Below are 26,861 nucleotides of genomic sequence, written 5' to 3' on the forward strand. Positions count from 1 at the left end.
ATGACGTGAAATTACATTTAAGCAAAGAGTATTTGTTGAAATGCTTTATTCGTTTGGCCAGTTTTCATTTACCAGACACGTACGCACGCGCGCACACACGCACGTACGCATGCACGCACGCACGCACGCACGCACGCACGCACGCACGCACGCACGCACACACACACACACACACATACAGGGTTCGAAATTAAGGGCAGCAAGCAGAAGTTTTGCTGCCTACAATGGTCATGCAGTTTGCTACCTATACTCAATGCCAAGAAATTCCTAATAAACAAAAGTAAAAGAACCAAATGTAAAGGCAATATCTGGTCAAACGATGGTCAGCTGTTCAGTTGTTTATTTTTCAAATCGCGTTGACCATACGTAACCGTCTATGCTCGTTGTGCAACTCGGGTTCAGCATGAGTGACGACTATATTTGGAATGCATAAATCAGGCCGACACAGTGCTAGGAGTACAAATGAGCTTCCTTATCGACATGGTCAGAGGATTGTGTTGGAGGGAGTGGAACTGCTAGGGGTTTCTCAGGTTTCCGCCTGGGTGAATAAGTTTGCTGCCTCCTGCATTTTCTCTCTGGCAGCAAGTACTTACTACCTGGCAAAACGTTTCTGGCCATGAATATATATATATATATATACATCACTCGCTTGAGCGCTCTCTCTCTCTCTCTCTCTCTCTCCTCTCTCTTTCTTTATTTTTTATCTCACCTCTCATTCTTTCATTCATCGCCTCTCCCAGTTAGACCATCACACTGATTATAGTTACTGTCAAAAAGCATCAGGCTCAGCCGTGTAAATGTGCACAAAGCACCAAGTTGATTTGCCTACTTTCCACATGACCCATATAAATAATTTCTGGGCTAGGACGCATAGTAAGCTAATCTGTAGCGAGTTGGCCAGGGGGTAGTTGGGTAAGCTACAACAATTAAATCCTATTTCGGGCGTTTCGCCAAATCTTATTTAAACTTTGGCTATTTAAATATAACTTTATTAAACAAATCTACGTCTTTCAATAGTCGTCAATAATTCATACGCGTAACTTGCATAAATGCTAACCCACTATTTACCTTCCAGGGTTGGGAAAATCTAAACCTCCACCTATAGACGCCAAAAGCTTACTGGACATCCATTACTTACTTATCAGTCAAAACTATATTTCGTGCTTTTTATTTTAATGAATCAATGAAAGTGATATATGTTACTGCTGTAAAACATCATGCGTGTGTCATTGCTATTAGGAGACCATCGTCTAAAAACGGTACAAGTCTGCATTCATTTTGAGTACTGATTGGCGTTTTCTAATTGTTGATATTTTTTTACTGTAACACATGCCAGCATCTTCAGACATTAAAAACGACAGACAGGCGTTGTCGTGAGTCCAACGCCACATAAGATGGTTAAATAAAAACGCCAAGGCAAATCATGGAAGAGCAAAAGAAACCGGCCCATCTACATAATCGTTCCTAGTCGGATTTTTTTTAAATACAAATCCGACAACAGATGTGCGTGTGAGACTGGCAGCAGAGCTGATCGAGCTGAGATGTGATGTGAAATTTGAAATGCTTCTAATACAAATACATTTCAAGACGAGCAACAGCTGCGTGCTCCTGTCCGACCAGCTGGCAGCGATGTGATTGGCAAGCTGTTACACATGAGAATATTATCCCTCAGAACACATTACATAAAAAGATGCGGGATGCTGCGAATGCAGGCGCGATCGGTAACACCCCACAGACCTCTGTGCTTGACAACATCCGCACCAAAGCCCCACTCCCTCCTCACAATATCCCTCATCCTCCGACTCTTCGTAATCACCACTAGGCGATAATCAGATGCAATGAAGGAATACGTACGCTGTTATGAATCGTTATGAGTGTCCTCGAGTAGCCCAAGATTTATAATTACCCGGGATGCTTAGTGAGAGTAGATGGTAGATGACTACTTCAGAGCTACGCGCCACCACCAACCGACGCAATAGCAGCAGCTGGTCTTACTACTTACTACCATCTGCAAACGGCAGGCGATTTATTAATTATTCGCAGCTATTAGATGGAAATGGTTGCGCCGAGTATTGTGCCGAGTAGTTTCCCTATTGCTATAAATACTGTATGCTGCCTGCCAACAAAGCACGTGAGATTTTTCGCAGAAAGTTTTCGCACGCAAGATTTGCACGGGGAAAAGCACTTAACATGCAAGAACTTTAGCGAACGACCTTTCAAGTACGCCATGCTTTAATTTTCCCATACTAAATTAACGTGGCGCTAACTAGTGGAGTTTGATGTAGGGGGTGGGAATTGCTTTCTGGAATGTGAGAACGAGTGGGGTAGCATATATTGATGTTACGGAGGGTGGGATAAGCTAAGATTGTTGCGGGGGACCTGGCGAGGGCAGGATGTATAGAGGCGGGCGAGGAAGAGTGCGGTGGTTGCTAGAAATTACGAGGATGGCAGTTGGTAGAAGGAGTGGAAAGCTGGACAGCAAAATCGGAACATCCAATTTGTCAGTAGCTAATTTTCTTTATACTCCTGAGTCCTGAGTCCACACGTCAAAACTACGCGTTTCTCCGACAACACATCCCTGCCGCACTAGCTTGTTAGGTACTTGTTCATGACAGATTCAGTAACACCCCGAGGTATCTTAGACAGCGTGACAGATCTTACCATAATTGAGTGAGCGACGCGCTGGCGTGAGCCGACTCGACTTCATCTCGCTGTGAAACTGGGAAGCCTCGAAACAGTTGCCACGTGTTAAACTAGCTGCCCACTATAGCAGCGACTTCTCCCCTCTGAGCAACGCCCGCCTCACAACAACGCGCCAGAATCTCGTCAGACGTTCGCACATGCACAACCATACACCACCAATAACAACAGCAACAACGATGGCGACGACGACGACGGCGGCGGCGACGACGACAGCAGCAGCAACGTGTCGCACGATGGTACCAGAGCTTCCGCCGTTGCTTCGGAAAAAAGCCGCCTTTCGTTTACAAACCAAGAGAGCCACCCACACGAGATCCACGCGAACGTAGATTCTGGCACTGCCTCTGATCGGTGTGTACGCACTGGCGACGTTCGTACGTCTGCACGCGGAAGCGACCGTCGCGAATCGGCTGCGAGTGTGTTAACAGCAAGTCAACCACCGGGCTGCGCCAACACGCAAACCTGTATGGCTACTTCCAACGCCGAAGTCCTCGCGTGAACGGCAGTTAATTCGCCAGCATTATGATTTCGGTCATGCACGAGTCCGCTGTGGGCGATAAAGCGCGGCGCGGTACATCACCCCTTCGCGCAGACGCTCGAGAAACAAGATTTCATCGCGAGCAAAACGCGCGCGTTCGCTCACGTTTGCCGCTTATTGTTCTCGACACTTATTGCAGTAATACATACAGGTAAGTACGATTGAAGTAATACATACACAGGGATAGAAATAAACTTTTTAAGTAGGGAGTCCAACGGACCCCCTACCCTCATAAAGAGAGAGTCCGCAGCAAAATGAAGGAGTCAGTGTGAAGTTCAAAACTAAAGATATTAACAATAACGCGTTGGACATTGCAGGACATTTGCGGTGCACGTCTGCTAAATTTTCTTGGGGACATTTGCTGGAAAAATACGATAATTCCGCGAGGCCATGCTGTGGAACGAACTAGTTAGTGCATATAGCAGAATTTTCAGGGAGTCACGCGGACTCCTGCATATGTCAAATCAAGGAGTCCGAAAATAAATTAGGGAGTATTTGACTCCGGACTCCCGTTAGTTTCGCACCCTGCATATATATACAGGTAAATACGATTGAAGTAATACATACAGGCAAGAGCGCATTAAGAAGGATTAGTACCTTCTTAATACGCTCTTGATACAGGTAAGTACGCGCGGGCGGGGGCCTAGGTATATATATATATATATATATGTAATATATATATATATATATATATATATATATATATCGCCAGCGTTTACAGATGTGCGGCCGAATAGCGCCATTCTCCGCTTACCTCCATCACAGATATAATAAACGCGCATTTACGCGCACACTAAAAGCTGTTAGATATAATAACAGAAATACTAACCGCGCGGTGTGTTTGCATCAACACTCATGTGTCTGCAGGTGATGAGAACCCTTCGCATTCTTGAGCACTCCCCCCTGCCCTACACATCCTGAAATGTATACGTCGAACGAGGCGAAGGATTCTGTGAATGCGAAAAACGACTCGCCTGCATCTGAATATATACACGAAATCGGTGAAAAACGAATGGCGGATTATGCATTCCAAGAAAGTTTTGCGGGCGCGTATAAACAAGACGAGAGAGCGGGGGAGACAAAGAGCGGCACAGAGACAACACGGGCGGACAGAGAGGGTTAAATGGCGGGAAGGGGACACATGGAGAGAGGGAGAGAGAGGAATGGAGGGAGGGGGAGGGAGGGAGTTAGGGAGAGAGGGAGGGAGGGAGGGCTCGAGATCCGTTGTTGTCATTAATTCTTGCACCGACTCGCTGCAGCCAGCAGCCATCACCAAGCTTCACGCCCTGCGGCCTCTCTCTACATGCTTGCACGCGACATCGCAGCCGACAACGTACGCAGTACGTACGTGTATCAGCCTCTTGTTTTGTTTGTTGAACTTTCAACCATTGTACACGCAGGCGCTGACAGTATCTCGGCCAGCACGATGGAAGGGTGTGAGAGAGATTGCGCTGGGAGGGGGTGTGAGAGAGACTGCGCTGGGAGGGGCGTGAGAGAGACTGCGCTGGGAAGGGGTGAGAGAGAGACTGCGCTGGGAGGGGGTGAGAGAGAGACTGCGCTGGGAGGGGGTGTGAGAGAGACTGCGCTGGGAGGGGGCGTGAGAGAGACTGCGCTGGGAGGGGGTGAGAGAGAGACTGCGCTGGGAGGGGGTGTCAGAGAGACTGCGCTGAGAACTGCGACGCGCTCCTTCATGCGTGCACTGTCATTATATTAGCTGCTACCTTTCAGCAACGACGTTTTACGAGCCCGTAACTGAATCAGCCGCGGCCGCTGACGACGGCAGCACAATGCTGCGCGACACGACGCCTGTAATAACGGCCCGACGGTGGCGCACCGAGATCCCGGACGGTCCCGTCCTATTCACTCAATCAGACGGCGCCGCATGCGGGCTCCACGATTCCCGCGACCGCGTAGTTTCTGATGGAACGCGTGGTCGGTCCGTTGTCAATTACGACAGTCTGGGGGGAGGAGGGGAGATGATACAGCACATCATAAACATCGTGCTGTATCACGCTGCTGCGCGCACACCACGCTCTCGCGCGTGTGCAGACCAACTGTTTACTACGCGGCGCAGGCTCGCATAGACGCGCTAATTAGTAAACAGATCAACACTCATCAGCCGACGGCCGGTCGGCTCCTGGTCACGGAAATCCATACTGACATCAATGCTGTTATAGGTCAGCCATCGCAGGCGTGCATTCTCACGATGTTACACGCTATATAATGACGTAATGCCGTGTAATGATTAAACCAAGGTAAAGTATGCCCTGTAGGCAGAGGATACACGGAGCGACTGTGCAGGGCATATCTCTACTGTAGACGTGTGGCGTACGTGGGAAAGGAGGAACGGAGTGCCCCCACGAGGCATGCTCCCACTGGACTCCCCCTGAGGCAAGCTGTTAGTCTACGCCATGGTCATTTGACTCGCACTGGACCGTCTGTATATGACTGAGCACGGGTCAATCAACGCGAATATGAATTGTTTCGGTGGCTGGAAGATGTAGCAGCTGGTCTGACTACGTATACCACTCTAATAATGTGATGAATCAATACTCCTATTTACCCTTCCAAGAAAACTACACGCACCTATTTGTACAGAAAATGTTCAAACCACTAGTAACTTTCATTTTTCAACCACCAATAAAAAGTTTTTATGGCAAAAGCGTTGACACATATATATTTTGTGCTAAGTTGCCCAATTAAAATGACTCCCAACACTTTTTTTTAATTTACATGCAGCTGCTCCTATAGCCCATGACCTGGCAATTGACCAGGTGTAGAAGATTGACGGCTTCATTTTACCATCACACACAGAAATGTGCCACAGGAAATTCCAATATTACCTTACTCATTACACAAGACGCGTCAACCTAAATTGAGGTGACTAAATTTTAATTAGCACACTTTGTGAACTTTCGCGCGAGATTATCAGCTTACTGTCTGTCTGTCTGTCACATATATGCAGCACTAACACAGCTCAATAACAGGTGCAAGGTCCCCCCCCCCACATTATAACCCCACCCCTTGCACACGCTTCGACTGGTCAAAAAAAGGCTCGACTTTGCTCGCATAATAAGCCGACAAGGAGCGTGTGCCCGCCCCCTCTTGCTCCCATGCGGCCACGCCTCCCGTATTTGTTACGGCACATGTGTATCTTCTGTATACTGATGCGTTATGTGACACAGCCGTCTCTCTCCCGCCTCGCCGATCCGCTACATGAACCCTAGTGCGTACGTACAAAGTTTCGCTACAAATAGGCCTCGCTACACTTGTCCCGGAACTGATCCTTCTCATTGCCTGCGCATTTGTTACAATGTGCATGTATACGCGCTCGGCTAGATATCGATTGCAGAGTGGCTCAAAACAACCGTAAGCCAAATCCCCGCAGTTCGAAAACAAAGGGCCGAGTAGGCGCCGGTGTCGTAGTCTATACAGATGAAACCCAGATACGCTAAGTTGGGTTTCATTAGCCGGCGGTAGTAGCAGTCGCCAGAGGTCTGACGTGCACTCAACCGCATATATACAGCTGCCTCTTCAGCATCGAATATTATCAGGTACAATGTTTACGGAGGAAAGGTTATGCTGATTACTTTGAGGTTTCATGCCTACTTGTGTAGAATGCACCTATAGTGCTACCTCGGGAAACGATTGACTAAGCTAGCAAGATGCATATGTCACCAGGATGTTAGGAATTATGAAGGGTAAATTTAAGCAGACATTACGCGGACGGTTAGTTTTCTCTATCGCAGTTGGCTTTTGAATAGCAAGCCCGCCACTTACTGGCAACGGCCATGCAAATGATGTATGTTAGTATAGATAGAATTATAAACGTGAGCACACAATTTTCGGCTAATTTATGTGTGTGTGCGCGTGCGTGCGTGCGTGTGTGTGGTGTGTGTGCGTGCGTGCGTGCGTGCGCGTGTCTGTAAGACCAAAGTTTGAAGCGGAACCCCAATCGCACACTCTATCTTGACACCAAGAACTTGATAACAATACAACCAACAGGGGTGAATAACGACAAATTTGGTCACCCCCCCCCCCCGATAACACACGCAGCACGGCGCTGCCATCCCGCGTGCGTTCGCGCTGACGCTCTCTCATAAACCACCGAACGATGCGTAAAGATAAGCGTTGTTTTAAAAATAAAATCATAAAAAAGGGGTCCCCCCGTATACGGTCGCACGCTCAGTACTGGACGCGGAGCCATTCGGGTGTAAACAGGGACAGACAGAGCGCCGATCGGCTTACGGAGCGGCGGTTGCAGTAAAGAGGAAATCCACTCCACGGCTGTAAAAAGCAGCGCGTCGGCGCCCATCATCGTCAAAGAAGCGCGCACAAAGAGACATCGCGCGCGCGGGGCCGCTCCCGCGCCGCTGCTACGCACGCTCGCGCACTAATCACCGAATTGGCCGCGGCACACTTACCGCGCGTGGCTGCCACTAGCAGCAGCTCCCACGCGCAAGCACCTGCCCGATCACGAATTTCCGATTCCCGAAATCCTCCCCTTCGTGGTGGCGGGAGACGGAAGGGGAGACGGAAGGGGAAATAGAGTGGCTACAGACGCACACCAGCCACTTACCTACCAGCCCCCAAGCCCGCGGATACACGAACGCGCGCCACGCACCCAGCAAGCAACACCCGCAAAAACAGCTGTCCGCGATTCCGAATTTCCGACCGTGCCAATCACGCCATCTTTGGGGGGAATATACGGACCAGACATACGCCGCTCTGCGTGGGGCTCAGTCGTTAAATTCGGCAATCGTACCTAGCAAATTGCATTTTGGGATTCATATTGGATATATATATATATATATATATATTTATATATATATATATATTTATTTATTTATATAAACAGGCGCCCGCGTACCTGTGACGTATACCTGTCGCGTGCGTGATTGCATTGCGTGCGTTGATCCATGCCAGCGTTGGGTGGAACCGAGAGGTAACGGTTAAGGCAAGATTTACAAGACGCCCGCCCTCAGAGACGCTCAGACGACAAAAACATGCTACGTTTGTCCGCATTTCCTCATAGAAATCAGCGGGTACACGTACGTAACTGTCACACGCAACGAGGACATGACTCGAAACGAAACCTTCTACGTTGTACGCACGCAGCAAATAGGTTAAAAGCGACTGAAATTTGCCGAGATATTTGCGAAAGCGGCCCCTTGCCTTCGTGACTGCCACGCAAATCACAAGTCATTACCAAAGACGGAGCGCGGCTACAGCATAAACTAAATCAGTAACTAAAGCATAACTAAAGCATAAACTAAACCAGTAAGCGAGGACGAAAACCCCCGCGATCGCGCTGATAACATGGTATCAAACAATTTCGATTGAGTTTCGCAAATGCCGTATCCCATTAAATTCGTCAACCAGTCGAATCGACTGCATTTACGATTTTTCGAGAGGAAAGGCAGCGTGCTATAGCGATCTATGCTGGGCCATGACGCCAACCGGTGAGATCGACAGGGTTGATTATTCCTCGTGAATATTTAACAAGCTGGCGCCGGTAGATCAGCTTCAACTCAATAGAAAGCAATACGGCAAGCACATATTAATGTCGTGGCATCGGTACTGTAGAGATGTAATATGTGAATGGGGTGCTAGAAGACTCTCAATCGCATGCATGCAATAAGCACAACCATGATGCTGCCAATAATGATGATGACGCTGGCGATAATAATAATAATAATAATAATTGGCCACCACACTGCCCAAGAAGTGCAGAAAATCGCACTACTGGGAACAACACACATCCTGCAAAAAATTCTGGATTGAATCCCTATGTCCCAGGTTGGGACACGGCCAACCAAGAAGCCATCGGCTAATTTCGTGATCCACTTTGGAAATAATAATAATAATAATAACAATAATACCAATAGCTAATAATACCTCTTGAGTCTTATTAAGGTAACCTTAAGGTACCTCTTAATAAGGTATTATTAGCTCTTGATAATACTAATAACAGTGATGTTGCTGTTGTTGCAGTCGTCGTAGTCGTCGTCGTTGTTATTGTTAAGCATCTCGACTAACAAAGACATGCAGGCTGGTGGCAACAGTTTACCCATGTAATCGCTCCTCTCACAATGTACTCACTCATCAATAAAAGCGAACTCTCTCAACCATAACAGGTGACAGGTGACAGGTAACAGACACGCGCCCGCGCGCGCAGAAGAGCGCACGCACGTACATAAGCGCGAACACGCGCACATGCACACGCGCACACACGCATACGTGTACGCGCGCACACACCACACACGCACGCACGCACGCACGCACATATACATGAGCACACGCAACCACTCTACATAACAGCCCGCCCGAGGTCACGACCTTGTCACACTTACAGCCACAGATGACAACACAAAGCCCAGCAAGTATTAGCAATGGTATTACTGATCGCGAAGCAAACGAAATGGGGCACGCACATGTGAGGTAACATGCAGGCATATATGCATTATAGATCAATGGCACTATGTGATTAACTGAAAGAATAATGTACGGATAATACGGGATTGGGTACATCAATATGCGCATACATTTCCAAGAATGTGTTCACATGATCGCGTCCATGCAGCACGCGGTTCCGAACACGTCTGCACATTCACGTGTTAGTGCATGTAGGCCTATATAGGAGAGTTGAATGCTGAGTATACTGTAATGTGTCGAACTAATGCTTACATGTTATTGTGTGCATGTACTCACCAAACATCCTGCTGTCGCACTCGCTACTGTAGGAGGAGGCTGAGCTCACGCCAGAGCTGGACTTTCCTGTGAAGCTTGTCTTCATTAACCCTCCCCCTCCTCCCCCACCTCCAGTTGGGGTGCTTCCTTTCCATGCTGTTGGTATTCTGAAACCGAAGCAAAGATTGTATTGAACTTTATGAGCCATCGAAAGTTGTCACCGGTAGAGACATCAGATTTTTATATTGTACTCGCTGACACAGTTTTATAAATACTGCTGTATTTATAGTCGACCGTATTAAACATAATGAATATATTTCTCTTGCAATTCTTACGAGCTGATTACAAAAACATCGAAGAAATTATTCTTTGTTGCTTTTAATAAACGCAAAAACTGAATAGCATCACTTCTAAACTTCCCACAAACCTCTGTGATATGTAAAGCATTAGAAATATAATCAAACTTCCATCATCCTCTATCATACACTTGAATTGCATAGCTTCATAACCGCGTAACCATATCTACGACCGACGTTTTCAATATCGAACTAATCGCTGACAGGCAATGAATAGTGAATACAAATTCTCGCTCGAGGTGCAAGTAAATTCGTGAAAGCCTTCTCATTATCATCCAGAACATACGCAATTCCGTAACAATACTAATGCCAACTATATAAACTTACTGGCCCGCGTACATATCGATTCGAAGTAACAATAAACTGAAAAGAAAACTCTGCTGTTCCGTCTGCTTGAGATGTGAAGCACATTAAAATTCGTCCGCCGACCTGAGCACTATATGCAAACACACTGTCAGCGCCTCATCATGTCTGTCACTCTTCAGAACGCTTAGTACAACTTGATAACTTGCAAGCGCGTAGAAAAGCCGCTCGTTCCCCGTGGCGACCATGCAGACAGACGGGCCCGGTTCTAGATAGTTTGATAGAGACGCGGAAAAATCGATCGGCGACACAGTATGTCTCGATCTGTAAGCGAACTACGCGCGATAGCGAAATAGCCACTACATGAAATTGCACCACTCTGGCGTGCACGCGCTGTTTCGTGTCGCACTCACACAGACGCACACACGAGAGAGATTCAGACGGAGACGAGAGTGCGAACTCGTGCCGAGCGCGCGCGCGCACGCTCCCGTGCATGGGGCGCGCAGCTTTTTTCACGCGGGGCCCCGTCGGAAAAATGTTTCAAATTTCATTTGCTCATCGAAAATAGACCGCGCCACTCTCCCGGCAGCATCGCCGTCGTGAACTTGAGACCTCGGCTTCCCAGCGCAGCGTTCGCAGGCAAAATGGTGCGGAACCGACAAGGCGGCCCATGGCGCAGCAGTTGCGCCGCTCAGCCTCAGCAACGTACACCGCATCCGTCGCAGTCCCGGTCAATCTATCCACCTCCGCGCTGATCACAATTTTACGTTATATATTATTCCAAACTAACTCGCAGTCGTCAGACGCGCCGCGAAGGATTTTTATTACGCAACTCTTTCACCTGCTGTAATCGCAGTATTCGTTAGAAATATGGAATAAACCCCCCGCCTGCTCGCACAATCGCGTGCAATTTGACCAGAGTTGTTCAATCCTTCTCTATAGATAAATTTATTGATCCCTGCGCGCTGTGCTGTGGAGATGCACTCTATCTCTCCTGCATGGCCTTAGAGTAGACCTTATTTTCCTTGTCCACCTGAGAGACTACATAGTGATTTTATCGCATTGTGTAAGCGGCATCCAATTTACCACAAACATGCGTTCTCATAACATTTATTTATAACGATTGAAGCGAAACGCAGTCATGTTTGCACTTCTCGAGTTCCCCACATACTCTCTCCCTCCCGTCCGCTTCTCTCTCTCTCTCTCTCTCTCTCTCTCTCTCTCTCTCTCTCTCTCGATCTTACACGCCCCTCTCTTTGTCCAGAGTAATGCACCCAAACAACACTCCCATTTTATAAGCCTCACATATTACAGCCTCACATATTTCGACATGACCTCCTAGATTAATACTCCCTAAGTGCGCGTGTGTGCGCGCGCGCGTGTGTGCGTGCGTGCGTGTGTGCGTGCGTACGTGCGTCCATGCGTGCGTGCCTATATATGCGCGTGTCTGTGTAATAGCGGTAGATTCTCATTTTTCTGCAGTCGCACTACTCTCGCACATTTGTATTAAGCTGTGGCTACGTAAGTAACACGCCGCGATGAGATCTAGAGGAGCTAGGCGCCCAAATTAAAATAAAACTCATCCAGCGCCAGTCGCTTTACGGCCGCGCGCACGGACGCCGATAAAACTCCAGCGATTAAATATTGACTCGACTCATCACGCATTTCAACATCTCGAGAAAATCACGCGGAAGTCAGAACGTGACCAAAAACAAAGTCGTACTACGTGGAAGTCGCCCGTCACGCTGCGAAACATTAGAACATTAGAACGGATTTCGAAAAAAAAGAGGGCGCTGTAAGCGGCCGCCGACTGGGTGAGGAATGGCTAAGCCCCGAATAATGGGGGATGTACAGCTTTTGACAGCCGGGCACTTGTCTGTTGTTGTAAGGTGGCGTGCACACATTCACGCGCCGTATTGTCCCCGCGAGAGTGCTAGCAAGATGGCAGTCATTACGCTATAGTCGGATCAGCAAGAGTGCTTTCCCACCGGTCTGACAAATTGCGATAATATGTTGCCGCGGTTCTTGGGAGGAAATCCTCAGGCGGCCAAACTGTACCGCGGACACATGGGCTCGAGCGACAAAGCGAGTCTTTGTTAGACTTTTAGAATGTAAACGTAAATGTCACCTGGAGCTTTCGAAGCAACCTACGTCCCTAGCTATCCAACAGCCAGCCGATGAACAATCGGCCAGCTCATGATCCCGTGCGATGTCGACCTGCACGGTTTATTTTTAAAGTAGCTGACTTACAATGATTTTAACTCTCACGAATGCAATTTTGAGGTCAAGACCGACACCATACAGAGAAGCTACAAACATTAATTGCGGATTGTGGATATGAACCATTAATAATAGTGTGATGGCTGAAGAGCGCACGTGCGCATCTGTACGTGCGCGTGTTTATTCTTACACCAAATTTGACAGACCTTTAACTAATGGCTCATCTCGGTAGTACATTTCACGTGAAAAAGCCTACAAAGTGCACTGTGCACTTACACTCACTGATTACACTAGAGCAGACAAGCCCGACGCGGTACCCCAAATCTCAATTTATAATAGTAAGGATTTGGTCCTCTTCATATGTACAGTGATCATTGAGTTTTACATTACTGAAACTGGTCTAAATTCTGTGTAAAAATCCACGAGGTGAAATTAAATTCACGGTAAATAGTAAAACACGCGTTTCATGCTTTCTATGTGGGAATAACGAGTCACGGTAGGCGAAAAATCACGACTGATGGGAAAAACATATTTTGTGCTTACGTTTAAATGACACCATCGCCCATTTCACGTGGCTCGCTATATACTCCGCCCACCGCCATCGAGCGTACTATAAACTCAGCATACGCTGCGATAGCTCCAAGAAACAGTATTGCTAGGGTTAGAATATCCGAATATACGTGTATAGACAATCCGTCGCACAGCCTGGTCGGGCTAACGCTGCGATAGCTTATTGAGCAAACAGCTCACATACTGTAACCTTCGAGCCGTATTATCACAATTTACTTTTACAACGTATGGAACTGAATTACATGCTGCCATTAATCATCCAGGAGGCCGATCGTTCGTATACTGTGCACGAACTTGCACTCAAACACACTGTTAGCATACATATAATCAAGAGCGTATAAAGAAGGTACCTTCTTTAAATACGCTCTTGATATAATACGGTTGGACGTGATCGATTGCGGTACGAACTCGCAGACATGATCAGACAAATCTAGCGTCACCAGATATTCACGGAGCCAAATTGCAGCAAATCGATCTTCTAGATCTGTCGACTGGTCCGTGGATCTGGCGCGATCGATGATCACTTCAGTTCTGTCCATACGTATCGGTGATACTATCATACATCGGGAACAAATCAATGAGCGTACATGTAGGCCTACCTCGCAAGTAATTCTTACTACTTGTTGTCTTTATGCTCTAGTAAAATCAGATAATCCCGCATGGCTACCATTTCTCTACACCTAGACTTAGGAAGGTCGCATTGCACCCATACTCATGAAATTTCGTAACCGGACTCGGATTTTTACTGGGACGCATGCATGGATCACATTCGTGTTCAAACACTAGGTTTCAATGGGGCTTTGCAGTGCCTCCCACACCACTGTATACACAGTTACCTACTAAATCCTACAGTTGGTCTGCACTTGTCATTACAGCTTGGATGTATTAAACAATATGTGTGTTTATTGGTAGGTCTACGCGGCTGCATGGGACAGCTTGTTAGAGAAGGACAAGCTCTGTGATGTGTTATTGCAGGCAGGAGCTATAGCCGCGTGCACAACAGGAATGCACGCTTCACGAGACCCAAATCCCTATACAAAACATCGCCGTGTAGAGGATCCATTCCCGTGCATACGTAGACCGAACAAGCGCAATACACGGTTTATGATCAGCAACATATGCCGCAGAGGCGTGTAAACGTCTCCGAGTACCCCCCTCGTTCCAATTTAACCTCTCCCCTGCGAGCAAGGTCAAGACATTGCTTAAACCACTAGCGTGTGCCTGCCCAAATGCCAGCCTGATTACATCCCAGAGCTGGGCAAGCAATTAGCCTAATAAGTTGCTTCTTGGAACGTGGGCGAGCGACGTATTTCGGCGTTCGGGAATGCATCCGCGTGCCAAGCACAATATTATGATAAGCTGCAGCTAAATGAAGCCAAGGATGGTTATAAGCATCTTCAGGAATGCCAGCCACCTGTAGGCTACATGTCAACACATTCATAACAGATGAGTTAGCGCATGGTACAGTCTTAACTCGTGCTACCTACATGCTTTACGATCGAATCGCTCATATAAATGCAATCTATCGCCTCTCAACATCTTACACGCCGTGCAGCTTTTCTTGGTTAACACGTCGTATATCAATTTGCTTGCAGCACTAGGTTAGCGAAAAGCAATGTTTAAACTTTGGAACTTGCAGCAATGGTTTTTTATCGGTAATTTAAAGTTAACATCGGGTGTAAAAATTCCAGAACTAGATGCCAGAGATATGCTCCTTTAACATATATTCACCCCACTCTTGTATGTAACTCTGTATGCCTTTTGCTGTTAGCAACTATAATGTTTTCATAAATCTGGACTGAGGGATTCTATGCAGTTGCTATAGAGAGCTAAGCTATTTCTCGGGACAATTTATCTAATGATTGGACACAGATGTCAACAAATATGCAATTATTGGCATGATATCTATCTCACATATTTATATTTTCTAGTTATGTGTACATTATATAGTAATATCCCTCATTAATTTCCTTGTATAATATTTCTGTATTGAAATACCCCAAAAGTATAAAGTAGACGTTTTCAACAAGATACTACTAATTAATAACAGTCCACACAAATGCATTCAACTCTCTTATATCTTCTTCAGGATTAGAAATTAACATTTTTGCCAAGTATAAAGTACTTGCCATCAGAAAAAAGGCAGACAGCAAATTTACTCAACGAGGCAGAATCTTCAGTGCGTTACTACATATGGTTTAGTAGGTTTTTTGGCAAAACATACTTGCTGTTGATGTTAAGAGCAGGCAGCCAACTGACCTTTGTAGGCAGCAAAACTGCTGATTGCTGCCCTTAATTTTGAACCATCTGCTTACATTTGGGGAAATAAATAACCTAATAAGAATAGTGAAGAGAACATGAAATCATTAAACTTTTATGTAGACAGACACGCCAGTGATAACAGTCTGTGAATACAAAACAAATATTTAACTTAGAACCAGATTTTTGCAACGCATTCAATCAAACTGTAAAAGCAAATAAGATAGATAAGATAAAACATGTCTGTTAGAATGCTACACAACTACAGGACTGAGATAATACTCACCCTCAGGTCCCTCACATGTGTAGAAATTGGCAATTATTAATTATTAATACTCATATTAATTGTACAAACGTACGTGGTCTTTGTCTGCAGTACTTGGACAATAGAGATATGCACAGAGGTATACCAATTATTTGATAGACATGTTGACATTGTGTGCACTAACATAACAGAAATTAGCTTTATAGATTACTAGACCTCTATGACATATGCTTGTGATTCCATACAACACTGCCTTTACAGCAACAAAAACATGTCTCAGGGTCCCCAAATGTGATCATCATACTCAGAAAAGGTAATAAATAAATATACAACGGCGTCAGTGGTGACTCTGCTACAGCCTACAGTAGCCGTAGTATAGAATTTGAAAATAATTTAATTGCATACAATATTAAAACTGTCTTGAGTTTTGAACTATCATCAAATTGCAGTTGCTTGTAAATATAAGAACAAATTCCATAAATTATAGTCATTAGGTCAAAGTATATATATATATGCATTTTGCACATAAACAAACTAAAATATGACATTCAAAATAGCACACACAGTATAGCTGAGAGGGTCTATGTCCCCCAGGGTACTGCCGGAACTAGCTCTAGTACTATAGCCCGCGGATCGCTGCCGCAGGCCGCGGATCGCTGCCGCGGATCGCGCCTGCGGCAGCGATCCGCGGGCTATAGTACTAGAGCTATGCCGGAACGTACCCTAGCTGGTACTATCTAATATGCCGGACCGTACCTCGCCTACTTCACTAACAAGTCTAGGGAGTCGCCTACGCCTACTCCCTAACCCTAACTCTAACCCTAACCCTAACCCTAACCCTAACCCTAACCCTAACCCTAACCCTAATCCTAACCCTAATCCTAACCCTAATCCTAACCCTAACTCTAACCATATCAAATAGTTACCAGGGTACGTTCCGGTATACCGGACTGTACCCAGGGTACGTTCCGGCAGTACGTACCCTGGCCCTGGGGGACATAGACCCTATGCGCCACAGTATACTATAACTATAAGGTCAGAAATATATCCTTGCGGGTTCAAGTCTTGGCACACCCAGGGCATAGGCCTTACTCAGGCTACTGTGTAATACTACTAGTACTAGTAGTAGTATTACTACTACTACTACTACTAGTACTACTACTACTAGTAAATAGTATTACTAGTATTAGTATTACTATTACTATTAGTAATAGTATTACTATTAGTATTACTAGGCCCCCTATTACTATTAGTATTAGTGTTATTGATGCACCGTCAGGCCTAGACATAATGTCAATGATTAATGTTATATTCGTGGTTATACATAACAGTCGCGCTCTTACCTGTGATTCTGCTTAGTTGTTGTCATCGCATCATGTAATTCTAGATTAAACCATCAGGCATCACTACGAACGATAACTGAAGCCGTACCTTCTCACTGAATCAAAATTTGTTTTTCATGTTGGTTCCGGATATGAGTCATTCACCAAGAGACTAGCACTCGACGTCACAGGTTGGGTGTAACTATTTTACTGCGAAAGGGGTGGTGGGTTGTTCTTACTGCGTTAAGAATGCAAAAACGAGGCAAAAACCATAGATCAGATGTAGATATAGTATTATATATATCTATTTCTGTGGCTAAACCCATAAAACGGCATGGTGCCATGGTGCAAGACACTATGTACACGCAGATTTTAGGACAGTTATTTAAAAAAAAATAACTGTGGAGTCTGACTGCATTTCTGAGGCGATGCACTCGCACTGGGGGCTGTACCGTCTTGGCTGAAGCCGCTCAGCCACATAACAGCCTGGCATTCCAGTGCCATGATATATCCTACGAGGAATGGATGGTGGGAAGAGCACCCCCCCCCCCCGTTCGCTGTTTTTTTCTGAAAAGAATATGACTAATTTAAATGACAATAAAATATAAATACGCCAGAGCAACGTTCTACATTCAGCATAATCTTATCCTGTTACTTGACGCCGTCCACGTTCGATCATTATACTCAGTTATTATACGAAATATTTTATCCTCATTAGGATTGTTCCCATGCTAGCGCCATGCCCTCCTATTTCTGCTGCTGCTTTTGTGTATGTCGACCTATTTGCTAGACAAAATGTGAATTCATTGAAATTATAAATATGATCAAAGAGTGTATATCAATATATTATTTCACATGATAATTGAGCTTATCATAATGTCTCAGGTTTTCTTATTACTATATAGTGCCTTGGGGTTCCCCAAAATGTAAGGAATTTCTACGAAGACATGGCCAATGCTAATGGACCTGAGCAGAGTGATAGTGACAGTGACTAGTGCTCACACCTGTGAAAATCTATGAGGAGTGAGGGACCGCTGTTAAAACGTGATTTCTGACCTAGTTTTGAACTGTGACAAATTATGAACATCTCCGAAATAGTTGGAACCTGGCTTCAACCCATTTTTAGCAACCATTTTACGGTGCTGTTGAAAGATCCGATGATTTTCATTTAAATTCGAACGAAAGAGCACTCTGACCCTAAAGGGTTAAAGTAAAGCCAGTAAAATTTATAGACATTAGGCAATAAAGGGTTAAGGCCAGGGTTAACTCAGTTCAGTTTTAGTTGCATTGTACGTATTATAATCTTTCAGTCATAATATTGGAGGGAGCAGAGCATTGCACACAAGCACCTTCATGGATATGGAGCCTTTTGCAACCAACTACGGATATGGAGCGTTTAAAAAACGCAAGTTTGTGGCATTTTTTTGAAAAAACAAGTTTGATTTTAAAGGTTTTCACATTATTTTCCTATGTCATTTTCTATCATTATCTTCAATTTAAATGCAACCGATTTTTTATATGGTGCTTTAAGTAAAAAGCTCATTTACTCAAAACAATAAAAATGGAAATGGAGCGTACGTTTTGCATCTAAACTCTTCATTTCTCTATGGAAAATCTATATTCCAGTGTCTCAATCTTCAGTAACATCATAACGTCATTTCAGGCGCCCAGTAATCCCGAATGATGAAAGCATAGCACTTTGTCGGTTTGGTTCAACTATCTATAATGCGACATTTTATTATCAATATGTACAAATACACACATATACAAACGCGTCACGAAAACGCTCACTGACGTCACAATAATTACAATGGTTCTGCGATTGCGGCTTACATATTCGAATTAGTAGGCGAAATCCGGGAACGCATTCCGAAAGCCCCACTTACATAATTATATTCTATGTATAAATGTAATAAAGTTCGGCAACAGCAAAGGTTGTTGTAGCATAGTTACAACATTCACAAATATCGCAATTTCAAACTTGGTGCATCATTTGTTTTTAATAACACTCCAATCTACTGGCCATCTAGTCCTATAATGATGAGTAACAAGAGCTATTTAGGTAGATAGTTAATATTAACTTTGGCAAGCACTTAGACAGAGTACATCTCAACACACCTTCAGCATTAAAAATCTAAGCTTCCTAATTTATATGTATTTCTAGAGTGTAGACGGGCCTGCGGTAATACACGCTCAGCTGCCGTGGGAACCAAAACGATGACAGTAAATAATTCCCCCCACAAACAAACCATCTTGACACAAAAGTGGGATCTACAGTTTATTTATAGCCTGCGGTATAACGTAGGTCACACGGTCACGCCTCCTGTACATAAACGTCGCACACCAGTGCAACCAGCAACAAAGCTCATGTAATAATTTTCCAATCAATAATATCAAATAGACAATAAAAATGCTAGACAATTTATTATAGACAAGTTTTAAACAATAACTATAAAATGCAATTACAAGTAGACAATCGTGTATTGGCAAAAAGAAAAAAAGCTGTGCATGTACAGAATCGGGAAAATATATTTGGAACAAAACCACATTGGAATAAAATGTCACATGTCAGATAGTCGCGCGGTAAACAACCAGTAAAAACAGATGTTTACATGTTTACCATTTATAATATTGTATGCTCGCTGCATACCCTCTAATAATAATATTAATAATAATAACAATAATTATAAGCAATACGAGAGCAGGACATCGAGGCAATAAAGCATTATTATGAAGGAAATTCCTCTTTCCAAGTCCATAAGGAGAAAAAAGGAAAGAAATGGCGCTAGCCGGCTCTTTGAGCGCATCAGAGTTCGCCATCCAGGGACCATAGCGTGCAAACGGCAATACAGTATTACTAAATTGTGCGGGGGCATCCGTGCTGGAGAAATACGACCAATTTGTTTGGGAAGCAGACGGCGACGAGGAAAATCCCAATAAGGTACTGGAAGCATTAGAGAAATACTGCAACCCTAAAGACAATGAAGTGCTCGACTCTCATAGGTTCTGGAATGTCGTGCACCAGGAACCTTTTGACAAGATTCTGACAAAACTGAAATCGCGAGCAAGTGCGTGTAATTTCAAGGAGAAAGACCGCATGATATGAGACAAAATCGTGTTCACAGTAACTGGTAAGCTGCAAGAACTATTGCTCCGGGAAGACAAGCTCACCCTGGAAAAGGCGATAGATACGTGCATAGCTTTTGAACAATCAAACAAGCCCGTGAAAGAGATAAATAAGAGATTTGTCAACTCACAGGAAAGTAAACAAAGTGTCGCAAAAGCCCAACAATGCAGTCGCCAGACCCCCAGAGCAGGGTGGCTCATATAACAGAAATCCTACAGAAAAACACAGAATTGACTGCAAGTTCTGTGGTGGTAGGCATGAGAGGGACAATGAAAGGTGTCCTGCATGGGGTACGAAATGTCTGAAATGTGGGGCAGGAACCATTTCAGAGCTAAATGTACGAAGATTCATGCTGTGTCACAGTGGACCGATGATAAGCCTGGGGACAATGTGTGGCTAATGGCGATGAGAGACAGGAACAGCATGGTTCAATTGACAGGGAGGATTCTCAGATCTTTTTCTGAAAGGTACTCTTCCAAAAGACAATTTATCGAGAATTCATAGACACTTTAGCCTAGACATTTTATGCGGAATTCAACACAGATTCAATAACATACCTGGATTAATTAATAACACCCATTCCTACACCCTCACTGCCATGTCAACCTCAAAACGTACCGGAATCACATAAAAACCCTTCTACATTTTCTAAACACGTCACCTCCCCACAACATAACCGTGATTATGACTGATTTTACTGACTTATACTGTAAGTTTTGATCATTCATTTAACTGTCTATTCGTGTCATAGGCTTCTTTAACTCCTATTGAACGGAATTTTATTGAGGTTGCACATTATTGTGTACATAAAATTCTTTTATAGAGGCATAGGATTACTTCTAAAAATCCAAGGACATGTCATGAAATTCAGGACTTCATCAAGCACCAAAATCAACATTTACAATTCAAGTAATTTCAGAACTCCCCTCAAATCAAGGACTTTTCAAGGACTGTGCGAACCATGAACAGTGTTAATGCTGCCACGACTGTCAATGGCCATAGTGTAAGATTCCATAGTGGGAAATGAAGCGGACGTGAACACTTTTTGCCAGCGGCATGTGAGGAAAGAGCAGGCGACCCATACAAAAGTCAAGCTCAACATGTGAAACAAAACCAACATGACACCACTGAGAGAGTGCATCTTATCTGTCACAAATCCAAGGTCGGGAGTGGGTTGTGCCAAATGGTTTTACAAACCTACTCGGCCTGACAACTGTTCAAGAACTTGGTTTTGTTATCATCAACGAGGAGCGTTTCATATCGCAGGTAAAAAAATAAAGCAGTATAATAAGCAAGCAAATAAAGTATCGCTCTGCTTACTAAGCCGTGATTAACTCTCTGCAAGCACCCTCTAGCATCCACGATTCAAATAGTCTACATTTTCGCAATTTCCAAATCTACAAATTCATCATGATAACGCGCGCTAAATCACAGCCTCACCGTTTAAACAACAAAATGATAGACACAGCTCACAACTTTCATGTAATGTCGTCCGTCGTTACCAACTATAGTAGTGTTTGTAGGCGTGACGCGAAGCTGCAACCTTTGGTTATGTACAAGAAACAGGAAAACACGACTGGGAATTATACAGGGACGCAATTATATAAAGCGCATATATATATCTCAAAGCTATTATCTGGCTGCTCTCGCGCTCCCTACAATTCTGCTCACGAACCTGCTACAATGTTGTTATTTGCAAACCATCCAGCAAGAGGCAATCTCATATATTTGTAAGACAAACACAAGACAAAAACCCAAACATTGGGGAGCGGTTCTGCATGTCTACATAATAGACGTATCATTCAGGGTCATATATTCTCAAAACATTATCACAGCCGTGGTTCTAATCTGGTGACAAAAAAAAAATAAGCCATGCAATTGTAATAATTCCATAAATCTTTCTGACACAGGCGTATTTATGGTGGGTGACATTATGTAGAAGACATCTAGATTATAGGCCGACTGGTTCCATCCACGGGTGTTGTATATTCTATAACAAAGCACTACTACTTTAGAAGAAGACAGCCCCCCTCCCAAAAAAACTGCATTTCGTGAACTATAATGATTATCACTATAAAAAATCTCCATTGATTAATAATTTACAAAGACACTAGAAAACATCAGAAAACGGGTGCAATAAATAGTACACAGACATCAAACTAATTGGAAGCTTCACCAACTTGCAGTTAAAAATTACTATGGCCGCTTGCTCTACACAAGAAGGATACGATGAAAGCCATCAATGTCTTTAATCACCACGCGATACATCGTGACAAAAAACTGGGAAAGCGCATTAGTCCGCATCTCTATATTTGAAGAAAAAAGCTCTCGACATTCCGGTTTCAATACAACCAAACTCAATATCAGGCGCGTTTCTCACGCAGACCAAATTATTGTAACACCAAAAACTCAGTGCACACAAACTATTATTTGCTACCGTGAAATCAAGATCAATCGTTCCACAATCTTCTAGAATCGGTTACACTCCAGTTCATGCCTTGTTTCGTAAGTAGTAAGAATAGTTGCCGGGTACAGCTGCAAAATACTGCACATCTCTACTTCACTCACACCCTAGTGTTCATTCAACATCAAACGTTAATGGCTGCATCTAGGAGAGAATAAGCACCAAAAATGGCCCCTTGCAAAAAACCTGTGCATGCACCTAGTTCCATAAGTCTAAGTTAAATAAATATCACCGTAGGAGTAAATAGTCTCAATTTGGGATGACAAAATATTCTAAATCAAGATAATTTTGATAATAAATTTGAGATTATTAACCGGCAGAATAGGCTCAATTGCCTGTGAAGGGAAGTAGATAGGGATAAATGTAAGGAGCCCATTAAAAACCAGAGTGATACAAGGAAGTGTAGAGGATGCTGATACACGCTGATGCAAAGTATGCTCACGTAGAGAAAATGCTAGCACAGAGAAGATGCTAATGGAAGCACACTGCCAATAATGCATGCGTTTATGTGTATTTTTAAGCACCTACAAAAGCTCGTACAAATGTTCGACCTTTGCCATTAACAATGCTATATAGCACCATACTTTACGTGATAAATGAGGTATCCTTCGTCCTAAACAGGTTCACGCTATAAAACCATTGTTCATTAGATAGGAATAGGAGACAGATAGAGTTGAGCATACAATGACATCACAATGAGATACGAGTACTTGTATCTTTCTCTCTCTACCAGATGGCAGCAGCCTCTGCTATTTCATATCCAATTAGTTTTAGACAATAAAGGCAGCAACCTCAAGTCGTGGAAATGGTGTATGTTTAAAGTGGGTATACTAATATTAGGCCAAGGAGATCCATGCCACATACTGCTAAACAACCATATTACGTAGGCAGTTTATTTCACTTTTCTTCACGCTTCAAGAAAATTGAAAAGAAAACAATCCTGATGTATCCTAATCCTCTGCTTAAAAATGTTAGCATGCACAGAGAGAAGGGATGTGAAATAGGCACTATGTCCTTTATACACAATCTACCTGTTCCCCTAAACGAGAATTCCATGCTGTAACAGTATACATGGTTACTCAACCACCCACGCTCACGATAGGTGACAAATTGTTGAATTTTATTGCCATAGTAACCACAACGTATAATTATAAGGCTGTAGTCACGTCACACTCTGTACTAGTTTCATTAGGAGGTGATAAGCATAAGGGAGGCGATGATATTGGGATGCCCTTCTTCTCCATAGTAGCAATGAGCTGCTTGTCTTCCTCTTTCTCTCGTAAGCGCTCCTCCTCTAATAAGGTGACAAGTGCATCCCTCTGATCTACCACCTCCATCATCTCTGCCAGCATCTTACCTTCAGCCTGCTTCTCCTTCTTTGATTTCTTCTTCTCTGGGATGTAGAAAATGCATATGAGTCTATAAGTACCATAGGGAACAAAAATTGCAAATATTGATAACCTTCATTTTTATCCTACTTACACTAAGTGATAAATAAAACACCAATTAATACAGAAAAAGACTCTCCAATGACAGCCTCATCTCTTTGATGTACAAGCTACACATCAAATGTCACAATTATGCATATTTACATTTACTATGTGCAGAATTTAATTATATTAATTTTATATGGGTACATCAACAATTTTCCTGCAGCTAATGGTGCGGCACCTGTTTTAGTTAAAGATGCCTTCCCACACGAATTTTTGTGACAAACCCAGTGTTAGAGCTTTAAAATAAAAATCTCTCGCCAAATTGGGCGAGTGAGTCAATAAGTTAACTCGCCCAAACAGAATCTGTACTCGCCGAAATTTTAAAACAAAAATGCTTGTCAAACAATAGTGAAAAAATAGACTATGGGGGTGAGTTCGGGAAGGGGTCCCTGATTAGGCAGGGTCCTTTTTAAAAATGGAATTTTTTTTAAAAATTACACCTGTTACATGCAATTTCCTGCACTCTGAGGCAGCATTATTAAACAATCTTCATCACAAAAATAACACTTTTGAGTTGAGTATTTTAATCTTTGGGGACACCAAATACTAAAATACTTACTTTAAAAAAAAAGAAACATAAATTTCAAATTGCAGAGGGTTGAATTGTTCAGTCTCTGCCAAGTTGTGCAAGTACAATGCTAAGGCAAAGTAATGTGGTTAAAAAGTTAAGCTATCTGCCGACTTAATTAACACAGGCCTCAACGCTTAATTATTTTCTGATCTCTGTTATCTGTACACAATTTACTTGCAATCTATGAGCCGTGAAGGTCCTCTTTTGGTTCAATGCATATCATATTTTCCAGGAGTGTATAATATAGAGATCTATATTATATAAACAGATAGATAGATAGGTAGATAGATATATATAGATCTATATATTATATCGATATTATACACTCCTGATATTACAATATATACATGGAAAATGGTAATGAAATTCACACGTTTATTTTTGCGTGCCGGCACGCTCATTGTGTGTCATTCCTGATTGCAGGTTTTCCCTCAATTCCAGGAAAGAATTTTGGTGTCGTCCTCTGATCCCAGCGGTGCCCAACCCATATAATGAACATAATGAACAGGCCCACGCAACTTTTAAACAATCCTGCACTCCCCCCCCCCCGTACATCAATTAATATGCCGCCCAGGCACGTATACACAGCCACGCTGTGCTGACTGTCGGCGAGCTTTAATAATATAAAGTGAGGATGCCGTGGGATAGCCACCCTTCACAATCGCTAGAACTGTTTTTCATCAATGTTTGGTTATTATATATAACGTAAAGAACCAACAATTGATTAAAGTTTTAGACAATTATTTTTACTCGCCAACATGGGCAAGTCAGCTTTAGCTTTTACTCGCCTGCGATTATTTTCACTCGACATTGGTGAACGGGCGAGTGCCAAGCTCGTTCGCTGCAAACCACTGTAAAAACTTAAGTCTAAAAGCTTCGAATGAACGTATTCCCGGGCACCTATCACACATATATTATAGGCAAATACAAACGTGCAATGTTAAAATAATTAATTTTTGCCTGATTTTATGTTTTCCGCTTGAAATTTCATGGGAAGGCACCTTTAAGCCAAATAAGAGGGTACTTAAAATTCCTAGCTGCGACAGCCAGACTACGTGTGTGTGGCCACAGATGGTGCTGCATGTAGCACACGCTTATTAGAATTGTTTACACTGCACTTCTTAATAGTGATCCCTCGATTTTGTGAGATTCTTGGCTAATTTTGCTTACACTTAATAAAATTTTATAGCAGTCCATGGTGCTAAAAAAACTCAGGGGCTGTATAATTATTGAAAAAGTGTGAAGAATGGTAGCCTACAAAATAATGTACCAGCCCAAATGGCTATATAATAACTTGCACCCTCACCCCTTAGCTTCCCCTCCTACCCCCCTCCCCCCATCCTCCTCCTCTTCCTCCTCCTACTGCCTTCCCCTCCACCTCCTACCCCTCTTACCTCCCGTTGTCTCCCCCTCCTACCTCCCGCTGTCTCCCCCTTCTACCGCCCGCTGCCCCTACCTTTCTTGCCGGCGAGTGTGTGCAGCTCATTCTGCAGCCGCTCGTGTCTTTCTTCCAGCTCGAGCTCCTTGGCACGTATCATCAGCTCCGACTCTCGCCGCACGACGACATTCTTGTCGTGCACCAGCTGGAACCACTCCTATAGACAACAAACGAATGGAGAGTTGTTCTCGTAACAAACACTGAACATATCGTGTGCGCATCACTCTGGCGACACGTAAGCTCAAGCTGTTCACAACAACATGCGAATAGCAGATAAGATGTTTACGAAACTATGTAAATATATACTGAACTAGTTCACTGTTTGAGTAACCAGCGGATAAAGAAACTTGAACTAAAGAATGCCGCACACTGTTTCAATGTAAATGTCGCTAACATAGGGTCAGCACATTTCTTGTAAACTTACTTAGCACAATGTAATGCTAGCGATTCTTCCATATTTATATTTGCAGTACTACGAAAATAGCACTGTCATTTTTTGAACTTGGGATATTCCGTTCTTCCATGATGCCAGTGTCAAAATAAAA

General features: G+C 43.8%; 2 protein-coding genes across 6 annotated transcripts in view; both read right to left on the minus strand.

Moving 5' to 3' along the window:
- Nucleotides 1-17,354, minus strand: part of LOC106807808 (neuron navigator 2-like) — an 80,264-nt gene extending 62,910 nt beyond the window's left edge. For all 5 annotated transcript variants that reach the window (XM_014810263.1, XM_014810265.1, XM_014810267.1 and 2 more), the window contains exons 1-2: nucleotides 17,245-17,354; nucleotides 9,950-10,095 (exon numbers count right to left, since the gene is read on the minus strand). In XM_014810263.1, coding sequence (XP_014665749.1) covers nucleotides 9,950-10,095; nucleotides 17,245-17,270 — 172 coding nt within the window. In that variant the 5' untranslated portion in view covers nucleotides 17,271-17,354. The remainder of the gene's footprint in view (nucleotides 1-9,949; nucleotides 10,096-17,244) is intronic.
- A 4,307-nt stretch (nucleotides 17,355-21,661) lies between these two features.
- Nucleotides 21,662-26,861, minus strand: part of LOC106807799 (protein-methionine sulfoxide oxidase Mical-like) — a 55,530-nt gene continuing 50,330 nt past the window's right edge. Inside the window, exons 31-32 of the mRNA XM_014810253.1 lie at nucleotides 26,335-26,473; nucleotides 21,662-24,207 (exon numbers count right to left, since the gene is read on the minus strand). Of these exons, the coding sequence (XP_014665739.1) occupies nucleotides 23,963-24,207; nucleotides 26,335-26,473 (384 nt within the window). The 3' untranslated portion in view covers nucleotides 21,662-23,962. The remainder of the gene's footprint in view (nucleotides 24,208-26,334; nucleotides 26,474-26,861) is intronic.

Source organism: Priapulus caudatus, unplaced genomic scaffold, assembly GCF_000485595.1.
Source record: "Priapulus caudatus unplaced genomic scaffold, Priapulus_caudatus-5.0.1 Scaffold235, whole genome shotgun sequence".
Lineage (NCBI taxonomy): Eukaryota > Metazoa > Priapulida > Priapulimorpha > Priapulimorphida > Priapulidae > Priapulus > Priapulus caudatus.